The sequence below is a fragment of the Genypterus blacodes genome, unplaced genomic scaffold (assembly GCF_046128005.1).
Source record: "Genypterus blacodes isolate CSIRO-AG114 ecotype Tasmania unplaced genomic scaffold, CSIRO-AGI_Gbla_v1 ptg000112l_1, whole genome shotgun sequence".
NCBI classification, from domain to species: Eukaryota; Metazoa; Chordata; class Actinopteri; order Ophidiiformes; family Ophidiidae; genus Genypterus; species Genypterus blacodes.
This window is the reverse complement of record NW_027466916.1, coordinates 60,001-78,967: the sequence shown is the minus strand read 5'-3', so window position 1 is coordinate 78,967 and position 18,967 is coordinate 60,001. Positions and strand designations below refer to the sequence as shown.

The following is an 18,967-nucleotide window of genomic DNA, read 5'->3' as shown; positions in this document are numbered from 1 at the left end:
TTCATTTACGTGTAAATTGCTCCGCTCTGATTGGCCGCATACAAACAGAATATTACTCCTACGGGCCTTATCGTTAACCACAACAAGCTACTGCGCAAATACTGCCGCTAAACACACACACACACACACACAAACACACACACGGGGTAAAAGGCATTTGATCTTTCCATTTATTTTTTTTATAAATAACCTAAATGGTGGCGGGCGTCGCTCTGCTACTGCAAATTGCCCCGGGACACGGATTGCAAGGCGTATGTGTGTGTGTCTGTCTGTCCCCCCCCCTCTCTCTCTCCCTCACACACTCACTCACACACACACCGCGGGGATAATTATTTGTATTCGTGCGGATTAATTTAATGACAGTCACCTCGCGTCTCTGCTCGCCGTGACGCAGAGGCGCGTGTTGGTGATGACAGAAGCGCGCGTCACTTGGCACCGTGTTGCCCACCGAGACTGAACTGAACCGCCTGAACTGACCGACCGGCCGACCGGAGGCCAAAGGCAACAGAAAACTCTCCGAAATATACGGAGAGGAAAAGAAAATAAGACAGAAGCGCCGCGTCGAAATTTATCACATTCAGCAAATCATAATAATACAGAAACCAGAGCCGCTATTATTCCAAATGTGGCACATGGGCCTCTGCCATCCTGTGTGTGTGTGTGTGTGTGTGTGTGTGTGTGTGTGTGTGTGTGTGTGTGTGTGTGTGAGAGAGAGAGAAAGAGAGAGAGGGGGTCTCCGCTCACCTCGGCCGCTCCTGCCCACGAAGCGCAGGTCATTGAATCGGGCCACCTGGTTCTTCATCACGGCGGACGCGTTCCTCAGCTCGGCCGAGTAGTTCTCGTCGTTCCCGGCCATCACGGTGACCAGAGTGCCGTCAGGAACATCACCGAGCGCCACGACCTACACACACACACACACACACAGAGCGCACGGTCGGTCCGGGTCACCAAACCTGATGTACACACTTCGTGCGTAAAACCGCATCCCATGTTTTGTTAAGCGCAACTACCATCGCAGTTTAATCACAAGGTCAACAACTAACTGTTTGATTATTTTCTTAGTGGATTTTTCACCAAAGCAAACATCTCACAAAGCCTGTTAACTTTAGATTTGAATATTTTTTTTAGAAATAATTTCAATAATTATATCTTTCATTCATTCATTCATTAAATCATGACGTCATTTTTTTCCTCTTATCTGAACTGAATTCATACCTGTGACAAATGTGCCATTTTAATAAGAAGCTAAATCACAAACGATACAAAAATAATAAAAGTCTGATTCCTAAATTTCACATCTGTCAGCTGTAATAATTCCTGCTCTGTCAGGATGTTGATGTGATTATTTAATAACACAAACAACAATTAAAAAGCGCTTTAATATTTAAAATAACATTTTATAATCTATCGATTTACTGCAAAATGCAGCAGATCAAAGGCACAAATATCCCATAATAAATCACTAGGTTCTTCGCCTCTTGTTTTGTCGTAAATCCACCTTGTGGGTCGTAAAAATACTTAAAACCCCATAAAGAATTTCACTTTCCTCCTGTGTGTGTGTGTGTGTGTGTGTGTCATGTGAGTTTAAGTGTTTTAATGTTGTAATGTCGTAATGAGCTGCAGCGCTCGCGCGCGTGTGTTTGTGTGTCTTGCCTTAAACGCCACCGGCAGCGTCTTGTTGCATCTCCAGTGTGACGGCAGAACCGAGCAGAGGAAGTTCGGGCTGTCGGTCCGGACCAGCTCGCCGGCGTGGTCCGCCAGCACGTCCACCACGTTCCTGGTGTCCGGTCTGGACCTGAGGGGCCCCGGTGTGGCCATGGCCCCGTTGCCGTCTCCAAGCTTACTGCAGGGGAAGGACGTGGAGGGCGGCGTGAACCGTCTGGTGGTGGTCGGGTCTACGGGAATATGCATCACAACAGCTTGGGTCAGATCCACCTGACAGGCTCACAGTGCGGCTCGGTGTGTGTTTGGCTGTCTGGCGTCTCTCTCTGTCCTCTCTCCGTCTCAGTCCGGCGGCTGTGCGCACTGAGTGTGGTGTGTGAGCTGGAGATCAGGGCTGCAGGCTGCGCGTCAGATCATTTGAGCCAGCATGAGTGTGAGGAGGAACATCAGGGTTTCACACCAACACACGCTGTCCGAAAGCCGCAACACAGCCGTTTGTCTTATCGATCTCACTCCTGATTGGGTTCCTTAAATTAGCACTACAGAGTCAACCGCGTGTAAACAATACGAACACCGCAGGAACTCTCGCCCCAAATCGCAAAAAGCTTCTCAACTAATCGATTAGTTCGTCGATCAGTCCGCAGGTGGAGGAGCGAGGAGGTCCAGCTGACTGACAGGAACTTTAATAAAAAAAAACAACGATCTGGACCGCACAACCGGACGTGCGCTCCTTCAGGTCCGCGGCACTGGAGACGAAGTAACTGAGCTTCACCCAGCCCGAGAGTGAGTGTGTGTGTGAGAGCCGCAGATGCGTCTCAGCGTCCCTGCGACGCGTCAAAGTTCCTACAAACTTTATCCTCGTCGCGTCTCCGCCACAAACACACGCACACATACACACACATACACACAACCACAGTGACAGCGCGTCTCTCCGGTGGGTCGAGCCCGAGTTCCTCTAACGTGATCCGGGAGCGGGAGCGAGTCGAGTGCAGAGTGCCGAGATATTATTACACCCGAGTCATTTTAGTGTTTAGTGTTTGGGAGTGCGGACCTGAGCTCCGCCAATGAGTCTGCTGGGCTGGGCCAAGAGCCGACCAATCACAGCCCCGCATCGCTCTTACACACACACACACACACACACACACACACACACACGACCTGCATTATTGATACATACGTGTGTGTGTGTGTGTGTGTGTGTGTGTGTGTGTGTGTGTGTGTGTGTGTGTGTGTGTGTGTGTGTGTGTGTCTCTCTCTCTCTCTCTTTTGCTTTTACGCAGCATAGATGTTCACACGGAGCTCATGATGCTGGTGACGTGTCGTGATTAATATTATGATTTTATAACACGGATATTTATGAAATTAAACAGCATTTTTCACACTTTTCACACACGCATAAATTAATATAAAATCCACCTCCTGAAGCTTCGCTTGGTGTGTGTCTGACAGCCTTTGGTTTGATTTCACATAGAACGTTATTTGTTATTTCTTTGATTCTTTTCGACTTGAAATAATCCAAAATGTTTCAGATAAAGATCTGCAGGTTTGCGTCTCTCACACTGATTTATCAGCTGTTAATTATGTTTGATCTGTGTGTCATTGATCATCTTCAGGCCCGTTCATTGGTCCAGGTGTTCAGATTCACACCTGCACTCAGGTATTAATTAATCTGCTTTAATAAGCATGAAGTGAGATTATTAGAGATACAGCAAACAAGCAAGTGTGTGTGTGTGTGTGGCGTATGTGTGTGTGTGTGTGTGTGTGTGTGCGTGTGTGCGTGTGCGTGTACGAGTGTGTGTGTGTGTGTGTGTGTGTGTGTGTACGTACGTGCGTGTGTTTGTGTTTGTGTTTGTGTGCGTGTGCGTGTGTGTGTGACTGTGTGTGTGTGTGTGTGTGTGTGGGCTGCATTAAACGGCGGCACACCCTGCAGAGCGCCTGTCATGCCGCTTTCAGACACTAGTTGGCGCATTTGCCTTTTCAATCAGTCACTTCAGACCGTGTGAGTCGGTTCACATCTGCAGAGGAGAGGAGCCGTTTGTTTCTTTATGAGCTCTAATATGAGCGGAAATATGAATTAACCTCCTCTGTGTTCCGATCAGAGGGTCGAGTCCCGCTTTGTACAGGCGTGTGTATCGATCTAAGAAGCGTGTGTGACTCGTTTTTAACACGGGAACTAAACAGCAGATGTTCTGCATCAGCATCCACATGTATCACCGATGGGAAATTAGAAAATAATAAAAGCACCGATATTTATTCGTTCGATAATCAATCAAACTAAATCTCTCTGTAAGTATTTTAGCAGCTTTTTCTGTCAATGCGGATAAATGTGTCATTTCTCCCTATTTGTTGTTTAAAATGTGTTTTAGTTTCAATAGTTAAATAACAGCAGACAGTTTGTCTTTGATCATAATGTGTTTTATTAGATTGAAGGATTTAGAGATTTATTTTAATGCATTATATTTTTTACATTTAAAAAAAAATCCTATATTTTTTATTAGAATTTTTCAATATTGTAAAATAAGAACTACTCAACTCATTTAATCTGAAGGGTAAAATAAATTAAATTAAAACAATAACAACCTTCAACACTTCGATTTTTCCTTCTCGCAGTGCATTTCATCATTAAATCATGACATCATTCTCTCTCATTCGTTTTAATATTTCAACCGTTTAATTCCCTGCGTGTCTGTGCGCATGCGGGGGATTTAAGTTGTTTACTCGCACAGGCATCAATTAACAGAGGCCTTTAGATCACAGCGAGGCAGAGCTGCCAGGGGTGAAAGTAAAACAATAAGAGGAATAAATAGAGATTATAATCAAGGAAGAGACCAAATAATGACGTCAGAGTTTTGTTCAACTGTCAGTCAGCTGTCAGTCTAGCTGATGAGGAATCAAACCTGCATACAGACATCACAGTGAGCAAAACAAATAGTAGTGATAGTAACAAAACTACTGGTTAAATTCTCAATACAGTCTAAATGTATCTTTTAATTATTATTAGTCGTTCCACATCTACAGGAAGTACAAATTCTCTCTCCACTTTAATGCTGAATTTAACAATATATAGTTAAAGTGAGAACCCGGCACTGCTTGTTAGTAATCTATAGGGTCAGGGTCTGTGTCTCCATGGGGCACCAGCAAAACTAAACACACACATATACATGATTTACTATTAAATCAACATCAACAACAAAGAATCACATGAGAGGAATAAATCTGATCCCAGCTAAAGAGCCTGAGTTTACAGAATCCCTGACTAAGGACAAAAATGTGTGTGTTGGTCCATATCACAGCTCGCAGCATCTAAAGCCCGTCAGTCTCCCATGCGGCGTCTCATCCCGGAGCAGACCACCTATCACGTGCACACAGCTCTATTTTGAGTGGAGCTTGACTGGGACAATGACAATGCCGGTGATATTTCAGTCGTCCTCCTGCCCCGGTTCATTATTAATACGTGACCACATGCCCCAACTGCCCCACAAAGCTGTAATGTGCGCTCCGGGCGCCTGTCACATTTAGACCTCCACATTTCAACGCGCAGTTTCTACAGTTTCAGCCGCACAGGCATTGAGGACAGAGTCCGCCGTGCCCCTGAACGATTTTTAATGATCCGGGTGGGTTGAGCCTGAAATCAAGACAGAACTCCTGGAGGATATGTGAAACCCCCGATCCGCCCCACATAGGCCCCAACTCAGGCCCCCGACAATACAAATCTATGTTTCAGGAATACAGACTGATATATGTGAGACGCACACAGCATCTCTCCATCCTGTGTGTTTTAATGCACAGACTCCTGTATCATAGAATCAGTTTTTAGTGCTTTAAAGAGGCCATTAAGGACAGTAAGGCTCTTTACTGCTCAGACAGATCTACATGGGACGTTTATGGCACTTTGGAGATCCCTGTATGAATGTATGTAATGCGTTTGAGCCAGTCAGAAGGATCCTCAGAAAGAAACATTAGGATCTGTCTTGTGTGTGTGTGTAAAATCAAAGGGAACGCCCACTCACTTTCACGGTTAATGAGTCAGAATGTAAAGGCCAATATGAGTATGAGCCCCATTAGCCGAGAGAGGCGGTGGAAGCCTTTGGGGTCTGAAACCTATACCTGTAAATGCCACCCACCCGGCTTTCTGTGCCACTTAAAAGACACTTTGAAGGCCGGGACAGTCTCAGATACACACGGATCCCTTTAAAGTTTTTCACTCTTTTTTCCCTGAATATGATCTATTAGGCTGTGTAAACTCCCGGGCTATTTTCAGACATGCACACATAAGCCTTTGGATGGGTAGCTATTCATTTGAAAAGGGGGCTATGGGGGCAATTAGAAATAGTTTGAGGTTGGGTGATGACATAAGACAAAGATTTCTATCTTTAGAGAAGCTTGTGGCGGTCACACATTTCTGTACATTCACAAATTACAGGGCGAGCTTGGCCCTCAACCCACCGAACGCATTCCTTCCGAAAAGTGTCTGCTCGAATTTCAGCCGGGGGTTTCTGCTGGGTGGAAATATGAGTGTTCTGAATGGACGACTCCTATGAAATGGAGTTTTATTCCTCTCGGATTAAATTAGCTCTACTTTGGGGCTTGGGGTGTATTTTTTTGTATGAATGATGAATTCTGCGGTGGCTCAGGAATGCCGGGCTTGTTTACCCTTCCCTCTCTTTTTTTTTAAATGTGGCTCCCTATAAAATGGCCTTTTTCTGCTTGATATGACAAGAGTGTCTGTGATTAGACTTCCAAGCATGATGTAAGTCACCAGAACCATTTGTGCCAGTCCCCTCAAAGCCAAATCATATTCTAGCATCAGAGTGTTTATATACACAAGTATATGGAGAAACTTTTAAACAACAGTGAGTGGGTACAGACTGTTTGGCTTTGGGGCTTTGCTGCTCTGATGGCTGATTCTCGCTCTCAAATTTTGATTACATAACGTGTCAGCACATCGCAATTGGTGGTCATTTCTGTCCATTTTGATGTTAAGACAAGAAAATAGGAAACACATTGAGCTATTTTTATTATATAATTTCATATTTTTTGCGTTCTGCTCTTACAGGGGTTCAGGCGTCAGATTGTCAAAGTTTCTTTTGAGACCCGAGGAGCCCGTCGAAATGATTTTGTGGAGTTCTTAAGCGTATCTCTTGAAATATTGCACACATCAAGCAACTCACCAGAGCGTTTGGCCGCAGTCATAGATCAGTAAAGGCGTTTACAGCGATATCCTCAAATTATGAGCACAATTGTGACATTTCCAAACCCAGCAGATAATTACTGGGTAAAGAATGATGAGCCGAGATGCAGGAGTGACCAGAGGAGACAATGAGCACATTCATCTCATGCATCTTTAATACTCTGCGTACGTTTCATAAAGGATGCAGAGCTTAGCCGGGGGTTTATTAAAGCCCTGTGAATCAATTGAGCTCTATAATGGCTGCTGGGGGACGAATCCAACTATGTTGTCGAGAGGAGAGATACCTTTTTATATCTGTGCGGTGAATGCAGATAGGGTCCTGAAAGAGGACGCGGCAAAGACGTCTCTGTGAAGGAGACGGCAACCTGCGCTCATCTCATACTGAGTCAATCTGAGCGGGAAGGAAGTTCTGCGAGCGAGTGTGAGACAGAAAAAGTTTTGGTTCTACTTAGATGTTCCCTTATCCTCCAGAGGGGGCTGCTGCAGATCAGATCTAGCCTGCACACACACACACACACACACATGTGAGCATATGTGACTCCGTATCAAATAATGGCTCTATGTTTTTGAGATGTCAAAAGAATTGGCCTCACCCTTTTCCCGCTCGCTCTAACCGAGTAAGTCGTGAAAAGCGCAGTGACACACACTTGATGGGTTCACTGTGATCGGCGCTCAGGGGTTCACTGCGGTCGGGGCCCCCTCCCTGTCCTTTCAGTGGCAGTTTACCACACCCGAGGCAGGCAGGCAGGCAGGGGGGACTCGGCGTGAACCCCGGTGTCACGGTTGCTCCGCCCTCACATCATCCGTCGGGTACACTCACCCAACGATGACAGTCAGCAGCCTGTGATGTGGTTCCCAGGCCTGTTTATTCTTTGGAACCCACTAAAAGTAGCATTGGATGGTAAGCTCACCAAAAGGCCCCAGTGCTATTATAAGAGCACTTTGGGTTGAGTTTTGATCTGGTGGGTTTGTAAATAGGGCCCTGCCTTGCTGCGGGGCACCACTTTTGGGCTGTATTGTTTAGTGTGACCTGAAGGAAGCTTTTTGATATCCAGGGTGATTTGTATTCTGGGAGCGAATGTAAAGATCCAAATTGATACGACGGCTTGGCTTCAGAGTCGTGTTTATCATCGTCAGCACATCAGAGCGTTGGCTCCTCGTAATGTCGATGATGAGAGACGAAGGCCCTGTGAAATGTCCTCCGCTCTACGTTTGTTCGCGTCGGCGGAGAAGGGATGGTATATTTTTTTTCCAGGGTCTTTATTTACCCCTGTAAGTCCGTATAACTTTAAAATCTAAATGACTCCCATAAATACGTCAACTCCCCCGTCCTTTCAGTTGTGGTTTTTAGTGTGAGCTGTAATCATTTCTCATCTTTCTTTGTCTCTGTGACTGTCTGTCTATTTGTGTGTAACGGCGCACACAGACACGTACTCATGCACACACACTCAGAGACGCACAGTGTTTCTCCTTTTTTCTGGCGAGAGCTTCTGATGCAAGGACGGCAATCTGTAATCTGTAGTAATTGCATGTTGCAGAAAAACATTTTTCCGCTGTGGTAATCGCTGCAATATGTGCAGTTGCATTGCCAAAGTGACAGCACCCCCACCCCCTACTGACACACATACACACACACACACACACACTCATGCACCAACCCGCGCACACACACACGCAGTATCCTGAGTCACTCACTTGCCTTTGCCAAATGTGTCCAGCTAAAGTTGAGTGAGCTGCTCCTTGGGATGCCCGGGACACACACACACGCACACACACACACACACACACACACACACACACACACACACACACACACACACATAGACACACGTACACACACACACACACACACACCTGTGGCACTGTCATGATACATTCACCTTGTGCAAAAGATTTACAGTTCCTCCCAGTGACAGTTTAACTGCCATGCAGCTCCAGTGCCAGAGCCCAGCTGCCTCACACACACACACACACACACACACACACACACACACACAGCATGAGCTTCCACAGAGCAGCATCAGTTTGCTCTGCTTGCTCTCTTTACTATGTGATCACACACACTCCCCTCCTCTCCTCTCCTCTCCTCTCCTCTCCTGTGTCAGAGCTCAGTTGTCTCCATATTCAATCAATACTCTCACATTGTTTGGAACATTTATCAGAAATTTGGGTCCATAGTCACTTTAGTTAAATGTGAATGTTTTCCCTCATCCCGATGCTTCCCTTTGACCTTTGACCTTTCCGGTGCCTTGTCACATCAGGTGGCAGCTTGTATGATGTGGCCTCATAGCCCTGAAGCAGCTTGATAGAATGTGATGGAGATAAACATGAAGGGGGCTGAGAGGAAAAATCACACCCAAAGAAAACAAGGTGTGAGCCTCATTACAGTGGAGGCTCACACCCAAACTTCTTCTAACACCACACACAGTCCATAAGGGTCCATACGGGTCCATAAGGGTCCATACGGGTCCATTCAGTCATTTTCCCCAAAATCATAACATTTTGTAGAATCGCTGACATCTCACTTTAGAATGTAGGAATCTTTGTGAAGGTCTGCAGCTCGATTATTGATGAACATTAATCAAAGTAACTCCGACACCACCGTCCACTGACCAAACTGTGTGTGTGTTTGTGTGTGTGTGTGTGTATAGTGTGAGTGTGGATGAAGACTGCAGCTTAGCCTCGCCCATCACACCTCCTCACCAAATGTTTACTTTTATACAAATTTCCTCTCTCTCTCCCTCTCTCTCCCTCTCTCTCTCTCTCAGCTATGATATCATTACCTGCTGCATCACCCCCACCCCCCCGTCCCCCCTCCCTGCCTTTGCCCAACACGTGTCAGCTGAGTTTGGCTCTCCTCTACGTTTCGCACTCATCAACTGGGCAGCAGGCACACACACCTAGTATATGGCGGCGTAATGCTCAGAGACATTTATAGATACACAGCACAGACACCAAGATTGCAACCAGACTGTGTGTGTGCAGACCTTTTTCCCTCTCTGGGCCGCTACCCTGACTGCTGAAGCCATCCAACCTCCCAGCAGTTGAACTTCCCCGCGTCTCTAATGGAGTCTCTCTGTCAGATCAAACGGCTCCCACTGACGAGGAGAGGAGACAGATCGCAGCGCTGGAAGCCGTTCAGTCTGACAGCCCGAACACGTTTGACTGGCAACGCAGCCTGTGTCTGCTCTTGCCTCGCTAGAGATCCCACACAAATATAGTAGCACCACCGGAGAGGAGAGGGGAAAAGGGGGGGGCGCAGAGCGAAGAGGGCGGGGGCGGAGGGGCGGAGGGGCGGAGGGGCAGCTCAGCCCGGGCCTGTCGGCTCAGAGGAGAAGTTGTGAGGCGTCCCTCTTGCACAAAGGCCTACAGGCCCACAGCTCAGTGTTTTCTCAAAATGAAATCGCATGTGAGCCGAATATTAGGAAGTGCGCATGGCTTCCAGCAACCGCCGAGCCATTATAGCGGAGCCTGTAAACCACATTTTCACCAGCAGACAATGCCCCTTTGTGCTCGTTGTGTGGCTGTCCCCTTTCCTTGGAACCCAAATAGAAGCCTGTGTGCGTTTCAAAAAAGTGTGGAGAATAGAGTGAAGATGTGAGGGGGGGGGGGGATGAATAAAAGACGGAAAACGGAAAGGCATGAACGAGGAAGAGTGTCAGTTTTAGATCTCGGCTTAATTAGTGACAGTCGTGTCAGGAGGGGCGAGCAGGACAGTCTGCCCTCATTTAGCCCCATGGCGAGCGGGAGCTTTGATGTGGTTACACACGGAATGCTGTTGTTCATTCCTCCCTGCAACAAAAGCCACATGTTTTTATTTTATGAGACGAAGGTCCCTGTTAGCCGGAGCTGTGAAGGAGCCCCGGTGAGCGGCGTCATGTATGAAATGAACGGCATGAGCGTTCAGCAGCACCACGCGAGTCACAGAGGAGTCAGCCAGCGCGGCGCTCAGCCAGCTGTATTGTTCTCTGCTGGACCGAGAACTTCTATTCAAATGATTTTTTTATGGTGGAGACAAACTTCTTAGTCATTCCTGCTGTCTGTGCTGGTATTAAACACACACACACACCCACACACACACCCACACACACACACACACACCCACACACACACACACACACACCCACACACACACACACACACACACACACACACACACACACACACACATTTCCAGTTGGTTGGCTGTTGTCGTCAGTGTGTGTCCCTTTCATGTCACAGTATAGGAGTTCTTTACACGGGGGTCATCCCAGGTTCTGTCACACTCATTCAAGTACAAATGGACTTCAAAGGAGCCTCAGATATTACATTTGCATTTATTTCCCTCTTCAGCCTCCTCAGCACCATCTGAGTCACCACAGATTGGAGCAGTAACCCAGCGTGGGTTTCCTGAGTGTCCGTGCCACTTTCCTCTGCAGACGTAAGGAACTTGGAAGGTTCTCAGTTCTCTGCTCACACTCCAGGGCTTTTCTTAAAGAAACAAAGGCGTGGCAACCTTCAGCCTGCAGGCCCCAGAGCTCAGGAGGACACACACGCACCCATTAATAGATCAATCGTCCTTTGTGAATTCAATCTCCCACAGTAAATCATTATTTTCAATAAATTAAATTAATCCCAATTGTGTTGAAATGTAATGAGAGGAGAACGACTCGCCTCAGTGCCGCTGTGCCTTTGAGCAGCCCGTGGAGAGTTGGAGAGTTGCATGCGACTCTGGTTCTGTGATGATTATGGGCCCGATTCCCAGATGTAGATTAAGCAAACCCAATTCAAGGCTGAAACCTATTTTCAGTGGAGTTCCTCCATACAAATCATCGTTTGAGTCAAGAGTTTGGCTTAAGTGCTGCCTGGGAAACCACCGTGTGTCCGAAGTGACTGAATGTTTCCTCTCATCATCTCCGTCGCTAATCAGTAGTGGCACTGCCCGTGTACAGTTAGCACCGTAGCCACGTGGAGCTAGCGCGGCGTAGCAGGACTCTCCTGTGTTTGACTCAGCGCTGAGACGTCCACTGAGGCTTTGCTGTAACTGCACACTAATCCTCTGATTGCTGTGTTTAGGCCCAGCACGTCGCTGCTCCACGTCAAGGCGGCCGCGGCTAACGACGAGCTAATGACACCACGATGACAAGAAGCGTTTGTAAACCCAATCAGTAGCCCGGAGAGTCTGGCCGCCTGGTGATTAGCTTAATCAAACTTTACGGACTGAATGACTGGCTCACTGTCTGCCTGTTATGTTGTTACACTGATTAAAGGGGAGAGTTACATCGCAGTCCTTTGGGCTTTTTTGCGAGCTAACACAAATGTCTGTGCCAGGTTGGCAGTGTTAGGGCAGCTAACTGTCATGACACGCTAGGCTGGTTCCCAAAGTGGGGCTTTGGAACCTGTGGGTGACTTTGATGGGAAATCCAGGAGCTCCCTGTTCAACTGAGGGACAACATAACCTCCCTTTAACTCACTCATGAGACGCTAACGTGATGAGGAACTGCATAAACATGGATCCTGACTTCATATCTAACAGCGTAAATAAAGTGTAACGGTAAGTGAGGGATTTGTGTTTTCATCGTTAGCAGATGAGAAATAAAACAAAGAATTTCACATTTATTACTAATTACAAGCATCTGCTGAGAACAATAGTCCCACTTGCTCTGCGCTAGCCTAGCTATGGCGCTACATACACACTGGCAGCTTTTGTCTTTTGTCTTTGTGATGCTAGTCTGTAGCAGTTTATCGCTAGCTGAGAATGTGACGCTGTGATACAAAGCAGCTCGTCTGTGTGAAACAGCAGCAAACAGATGAGCGCTCATTATGACTGATGCGGTGACAGAACCTTATGGTAAAGATGGAGAATCTTCTGGTCACAGGTTTGGTACACAGTGTTGCCGTTGTGGCCCACAGGGAAGAAATGTGGCCTCAGTCAGTCTGAGAGCAACCACAGCACACTGCACTTACTTCAATATTTTCATAAGGAGAGACGCAGATTGGCACTTTTTAAAATCAAAAGGGCCTTTACCAATCTGTTTCAGTGAAGCCCTCTGGTGTTTGGTCACCATGTGTGTGAATGTGCTGGACTAAGGCATCAGGAGACCATATGTTGGCCCTGACCAGCTATTACAGTGAGGTACAGGCAGCATTTAGAGGGGAAACGTCACGGCCATCATGTTGACACTGCACTGCTCCTCTGAATCAGCACAGAGAGAGAGGGAGAGAGCACGGGGGGAGGAAGTGGAAGCAAAATGCCACCGTCTACCTTCTGCACCGCACGTCACTCTCAGTTTTCTTTGCATGTACGTCACGTCGTCTGCGTCTGCGTCTGTGTGTCCATGAGAAGCGACTCTGCAGCAGACAATGTGACCTCGCGGTAGACAGACAGGACAGACAAGGGAGAAGACGTGCAGGGGCCACTTCTGCTCCACAGCTGAGGGGGGAATCCCTGTCCCAGCGTCTCCGACTGAGCCAATACAGAAGTGAGCAGCTGCAGAGAAACTACAGGCTCAATCCAAAGGTTACATCAGGGCAGAACCTCTGCGGACTGCCGGAGATGAAGAATCAGGAAGAATCTGAGCGATGACGAGGCAGCTGAGAAGTGGAACATGAGCTACGGTGGAAGAGCAAAATCTAATTATCACCAAATTTTCTATTTAATGATCCGGTGGTCCAAAGCAAATGCACAGAGCGCAGCAGCACAATTAGGTGGCCCATTACTGTGCAGTTAGCAGTTATTTGTGGCCCCTAAAGAATTAGACCAAGACAGAAAAATCCCATTTTTTAAAACGTTGTCTCCACAAAATCAATCCCCCGTGGCAGAAATCATGAGGATGGGGAGGGGGGAGTGGGGGAGCAGAGCCCAAAAACATGTTTCACTGCACCAACGACAATTAAGTGTATGTAAACAAGATGAAAAATCTGGGAAAATAGAGAATCAGGAAAACATTTCATAGCCTGCAGCCTCTCTCTCTCCTCCTATCATTATCTGCATTTTTCCGCCACCGTAATTAAGTTTTTCCTTTATTGCTTATGGGAAGAGGGATGGGCTATAGGGATGTTTGGAACATGATTAAAGTTCCTCATAATGAAGCGAAGATCCAGTCTGGAGGAAGGATTTTGTCTGTGAAAAACATTCCTCTCTCATTCCTTTGATGGTGACAGAATGAGTTCCTCCGCAGCTTAGATCTCTGCTAAACTTTCACACGTGATAAAATGAAACCTTCCTTTCCTCCCGTGTTCCAGCTCGTAAAAAAGGAACATAGCTGCCCGTCTCGCTGATACGTTCCCCAACATGTGGGATCTCCATAAGTTTGAGTCATTTTATGTGCTGTGGACCAGACCATTAAAGAGCAGAGGGAGTCGTTTGTGGGTTAGAACGCAACTGCCAATGTCAAAAACAAAAAGCGGTGCTCAGCGAACACGCCTCGTCACAGGCCGCTCGCTGGCTGAGAGGACCGGGGACCAGGGACCAGGGAGGGGTCAACCCAACAGGTCGCCTCATTCCAAGTCACACCGGGGTCGCGTCCCTTTCCTCTTGGAGCGAGACCAAACTGGAGCAAACTATTTATTCCCGCTTCTGGAGTTCTTACTTCCAGCTTATGTTTGTGTTGAGCCAGAGTCCATGTGCTAAAGTAATTGCTGCATAAATTTAGGTTAATAATATATAAATTAGCTTACAATTCCGCCTGTGTGTGTGTTTTTCTGAACTCACCATGTAATAAGCTGTGGGCCCGGCCTGCGGTTAAAGGGCGTAGACGCTTAAAACAAAATTAAGAAGGAGAAAAGGCTTTTCCTTAATTCGCTTCGGCGTAATGGGAATGAGATCATGAAGGAGTCGAGCAGCGACGACGTGGATTTAATCAATATAACAGACGGAGTTTAATAAAGGAAATATTATCAACTCCTAACTAACCGAAACCAAATGATTCATAGAAATGTAAGAGTGTGTGTGTGTGTCTGTGTGTGTGTGTGTGTGTGTGTGTGTAGTATTTTATATTGCGATCATTTCCACTTCATTATCCAATTAGCTGAGTATGTTCTAACTCTTCATGTTTTCCTGCCTGCATGCGTCTTGTTCCTCTTCCTCTCCCTGTTAGAGACGCTGTGGAGACGTCTGAACGTTCCACTTACACAGCAAAACTCAACACACTGAACAGACACACTGAGCTCTTCACCACACAGCAACACAGTGACCGTGTCAAAGACTGTAGAAGGACACGTGGAGTTCTGCAGGTCTGTACTTTAGTAAGATACTGTTTAGATAAAGGTCATTAGTAGCTTCAAGTATTAAAAGTATTAAATGTGGTATAAAAATTGGGGAAAAAATATCACCCAACGTCGTAGGTAAACCTTGTCTGTCCGATTTTGTAATGAAATAATGCAAATTTGGAAAAGAAATTGGAAATCTAATGTATTTCTTTTGTTTTTGGGTCAAGTGAAGAGTTAGGACATTTTTACCTGACAAGTATGACCTCATGTTGACTGTTAAGCTTTAATCTAGAAACTATTGTGTGAATCCAACAGTCTGACACATTTAGTGGAGTAAAAACTAATCATATCTACCAATGTGTTGAAGTAAACGTACCATATAACTGTTATTTTTAGATAAATGTAATTCTCCATGTCTCGTTCTGGCCTCTCTGCCTCGCCGCTCGTCTCCAGTCATACCTCCACCCATGCTGATACACTGCTGGCTGCTCCAAACCCCGCAGGAGCGGTTTGTTGATAGAAGTTGCTCAACCTTTCAAAACACTTTTCTTTCCCCGTTCCGAGACCTTTCCAGCTTAAATCCGTATTATCAGATGGGAGAGCAGCTGCGGGGGATCCGGCCCCTGCGGTCGCTCGCCCACCACCAGAAAATTCTATTTACTACGACACTTAACACGACGTTGACCTTGACCATCGCCCCCTTCTTCGTGGCCACTCGCATTGAGCCAAAGTGTATCCGGGCGGCGGGCGAGTTTTGGGATTAGTCGACCACATAATCAGCAGACCCCCCCCCCCTGTCCCCCCCACCCTCTGCCTCCTTCACCTGCAAGCCTTCGTACTGGCAACCCCTGAAAGTGTTCCCCATAAAGTTGTGTTGACAGACGGTGAAAACGTCGAGACGGAGCAGAAAGTAAATAAGTACCTCCAAACGTTTACAGCCCTAATCAAGTCCAGAGGTTCCTTCCCTCCAATGTGCCTTCAGACTTTTATAAATAGATATTATACTCGGCTAAATTGGAGACAGGATCTCGCCGCTCCGTGGCCGTCATGAGTTTTCTATTATTTGCTTTCGCTTTAGAATATTGAAACTCTTAATATCTGGTTACACGTTTCAGCTCGCTCAGCCAGTCTTCGTGTTTTGGCGTCGGGGGGCCTCACACTCACACACACACACACAGTCAGTCACACTCGGCAGAAGGACTTTGAACGCAGTCCAATCAAGCTACGTTCGTTTAGAGAGAGAGAGAGAGAGAGAGAGAGAGAGAGAGAGAGAGAGAGAGAGTTTATTCATCTGTGCTTCTGTCTCTTTCTCAACCTTTGCTCGTCATTCTGGGTTTCCCCCCTGTTGGAACAAACAGACCTTCACCTCCCTGAATCCTCCAAAACAACCTTCCTGAGAGCTCGGTGGTGGTGAGGGGACGGCTTGTTTCTCACACACACACACACACACACACACACACCAAACCCTCCTGCTGCCATTCATGCAGCACAATAAGCCAAACGTATAAAGCTTCTCCCTCCCTAATAAACTGGAGCCTGTTCTCTCTGCCAACAAAGCGCCTGGCCCTGAAACAAGAACCCTCAGGGGCCACAGCCAGGGATGTGACCCCAAAACAACCAGGTACACCCCACCTGACCTGCACAACGGCACACACACACACACACACACACACACACACACACACACACACACACACACACACACACACACACACTGCCAACGTGTCGAGTTTGGCAAAAGTCACAAAACTTTATTCTATTCCGCTTCACGCTTGGTGTTTTTGGAGCCTGCTGCTTAACGAAACTCGCCGAGTGTAAAAGTGTGCAGTGTGTGTAAGAAGTGTGTGTGTGTGTCTCTGGTCAGATGGTGAGGCGGCTGTGTAGCTGTGTGAGGGTTTGCAGGTGTAGCCTCATTGTGGTTATTATCAGTGAACGGTAGGAGCACTATGAGTCTGCTTCAGATTAGCGCCCCATGAAGCAAAGTTCCCCCTCCCTGTCCCTCTCTCTCTCCTCTGCACACACACACACACACACACACACACAAACACCATTAGCTATCAACCTTTTTCCGATACACAATAGCGAGCAAGGTGACATGAGAGTAACATCTGCTTTGCTCTGTTCCGTCAATCACAGAGTGTGCAGAGGTGTTTGTGCGTGTACGTGTGTGTGCGTTGCGCGTACATTTTCAGTGTGAGTTTGTGAGTACGCCTGTGTGTGTGTGTGTGTGTGTGTGTGTGTGTGTGTTTCAGTTTTAGCAGAGGAATGAGGTTTCTGAGGTGAAGCGTCCTCTCGCTTCTCACGCGAAGTGCATCAGATGTTGCTGGTCACATGTCGTCCCGTGGAGACGGAGCCGAGCGTACGAGTCGCGATAGCGAGACACACAGACTGATTGCGTTGTGCTGATACATTTATGATAACGACGTGTTTGTTTCCATTACAAAGGAAACTGCAAAGGAGCACGGCTGCATAAAAAACGACTTTAAATCCTTCCGTCGTTTCTTTTGTCTCCCAGTTTGTAGGAAGATAAAAGTGAGAAGTTTTAATGTTTTCATGTTAATTTAGTCAAATCGACAAAATGCAGCTCACACAGAATTTCCCAGAATTCCCTGAGATGAAATCATTATTTGCACAGAGCGTGATCAGCAGTGTTAAAGTAGCAGCCAGACGTTTTACTGCTGCTCTTAATTTCAGTTTGATTTGAGTTTGGAAAAAAAGAAATCAGGGGAACTTTCGGGGCCAAATTGCTCCGGCTGCGTAATGTGACTTCTTAAACCAAGCGGTGGGTTTGTGTTTAGCTTCCATGAGGTCGTTCATGTTTCATACAGGGTCGGACTGAAGCGGAGGGTTTAATGACTCCTGGCCTTTTGTTCTGTTGCGCTTCACTTTCTGCCTCCTGACAAAATGAATTGTAAAAGGATATTGCATATTCACTAATGATTTCAAATGGTGATTACAGCTTCAGATGCTCCCCCCCCTCTCCTCCTCCTCATCCCCTCCTCCCCCTCCTCCTCCCCCCCATGACCTTCTCCTCCTTCACTTCTCGCTACGCCGACAGCGTTCAAAATCAAAATCAGACGTCCGAGAGCGCCGTTACACTAGAGGTTAAAACGGCTACAGAGCCTCACAGAGAGGGCACACACACACACACACACACACACACACACACACACAGATCTGTAGGCTCATACAGTAAACATTGAGGAGATAAAACGGTGCAGATCCAGCGGTTATGGCGGGGTGAGGGGGGGAGGCTGAGTCTTGTCAGGAGGAAACTGTAAATGCTTTGGTGTCTGTAGAAGCTGTGAGAACACTGGAACATCATCTCCTGTCACTGTGGTTCCATCGGGGATATCAGAGGATTGTTCTCATGTGAGCAACAGATGTATGTACTCAACCCCGTGTGTGTGTGTGTGTGTCTGACTGTGTGTGTGCCGAGGCTCCAGAGATTTTAAGATATACTCTGCAAACAATTAGGAGCTGGTAGTGCTCCTCTCTGCGGCTGCATCTAATTAACACTGCAACCAGCTCTTAATTGGGAAGGAGATTTGGGGGTTTTTTCTCCCTCGCCTCTCGGTGGCTGTCAGCGGTCGTGTGAGGAACTAGAGGGAACAACTGAGTCCCCTGGCCGCCATCGGGATTAATAACATCTGTGTCAACATGTGTTAGGATGTTTATTTACACACACACACACACCCAAACAGGCTTCCTAAAGTCACACACACACACACACACACACACACACACACACACACACACACACACACACACACACACACACACACACCTCTGAGCTGAGGTGAAACTTCTCCTCTTCTACGTTCGCATTTGCAAGTAAAAAGCTGCCTGATTGAAATCGCCATGGTAACAAATGGCTCCTCCGGTAGAGGTGGCCCAGCATAGTGCACTCACCTCACCACACAG

At 47.0% G+C, this 18,967-nt stretch overlaps 1 protein-coding gene across 3 annotated transcripts in view; it reads right to left on the bottom strand.

The window, feature by feature from the left end:
• Nucleotides 1–18,967, bottom strand: part of runx3 (RUNX family transcription factor 3) — a 47,307-nt gene that overhangs the window by 27,005 nt on the left and 1,335 nt on the right. For all 3 annotated transcript variants that reach the window (XM_076161775.1, XM_076161774.1, XM_076161776.1), the window contains exons 3-4: nucleotides 1,654–1,895; nucleotides 745–901 (exon numbers count right to left, since the gene is read on the bottom strand). In XM_076161775.1, coding sequence (XP_076017890.1) covers nucleotides 745–901; nucleotides 1,654–1,895 — 399 coding nt within the window. The remainder of the gene's footprint in view (nucleotides 1–744; nucleotides 902–1,653; nucleotides 1,896–18,967) is intronic.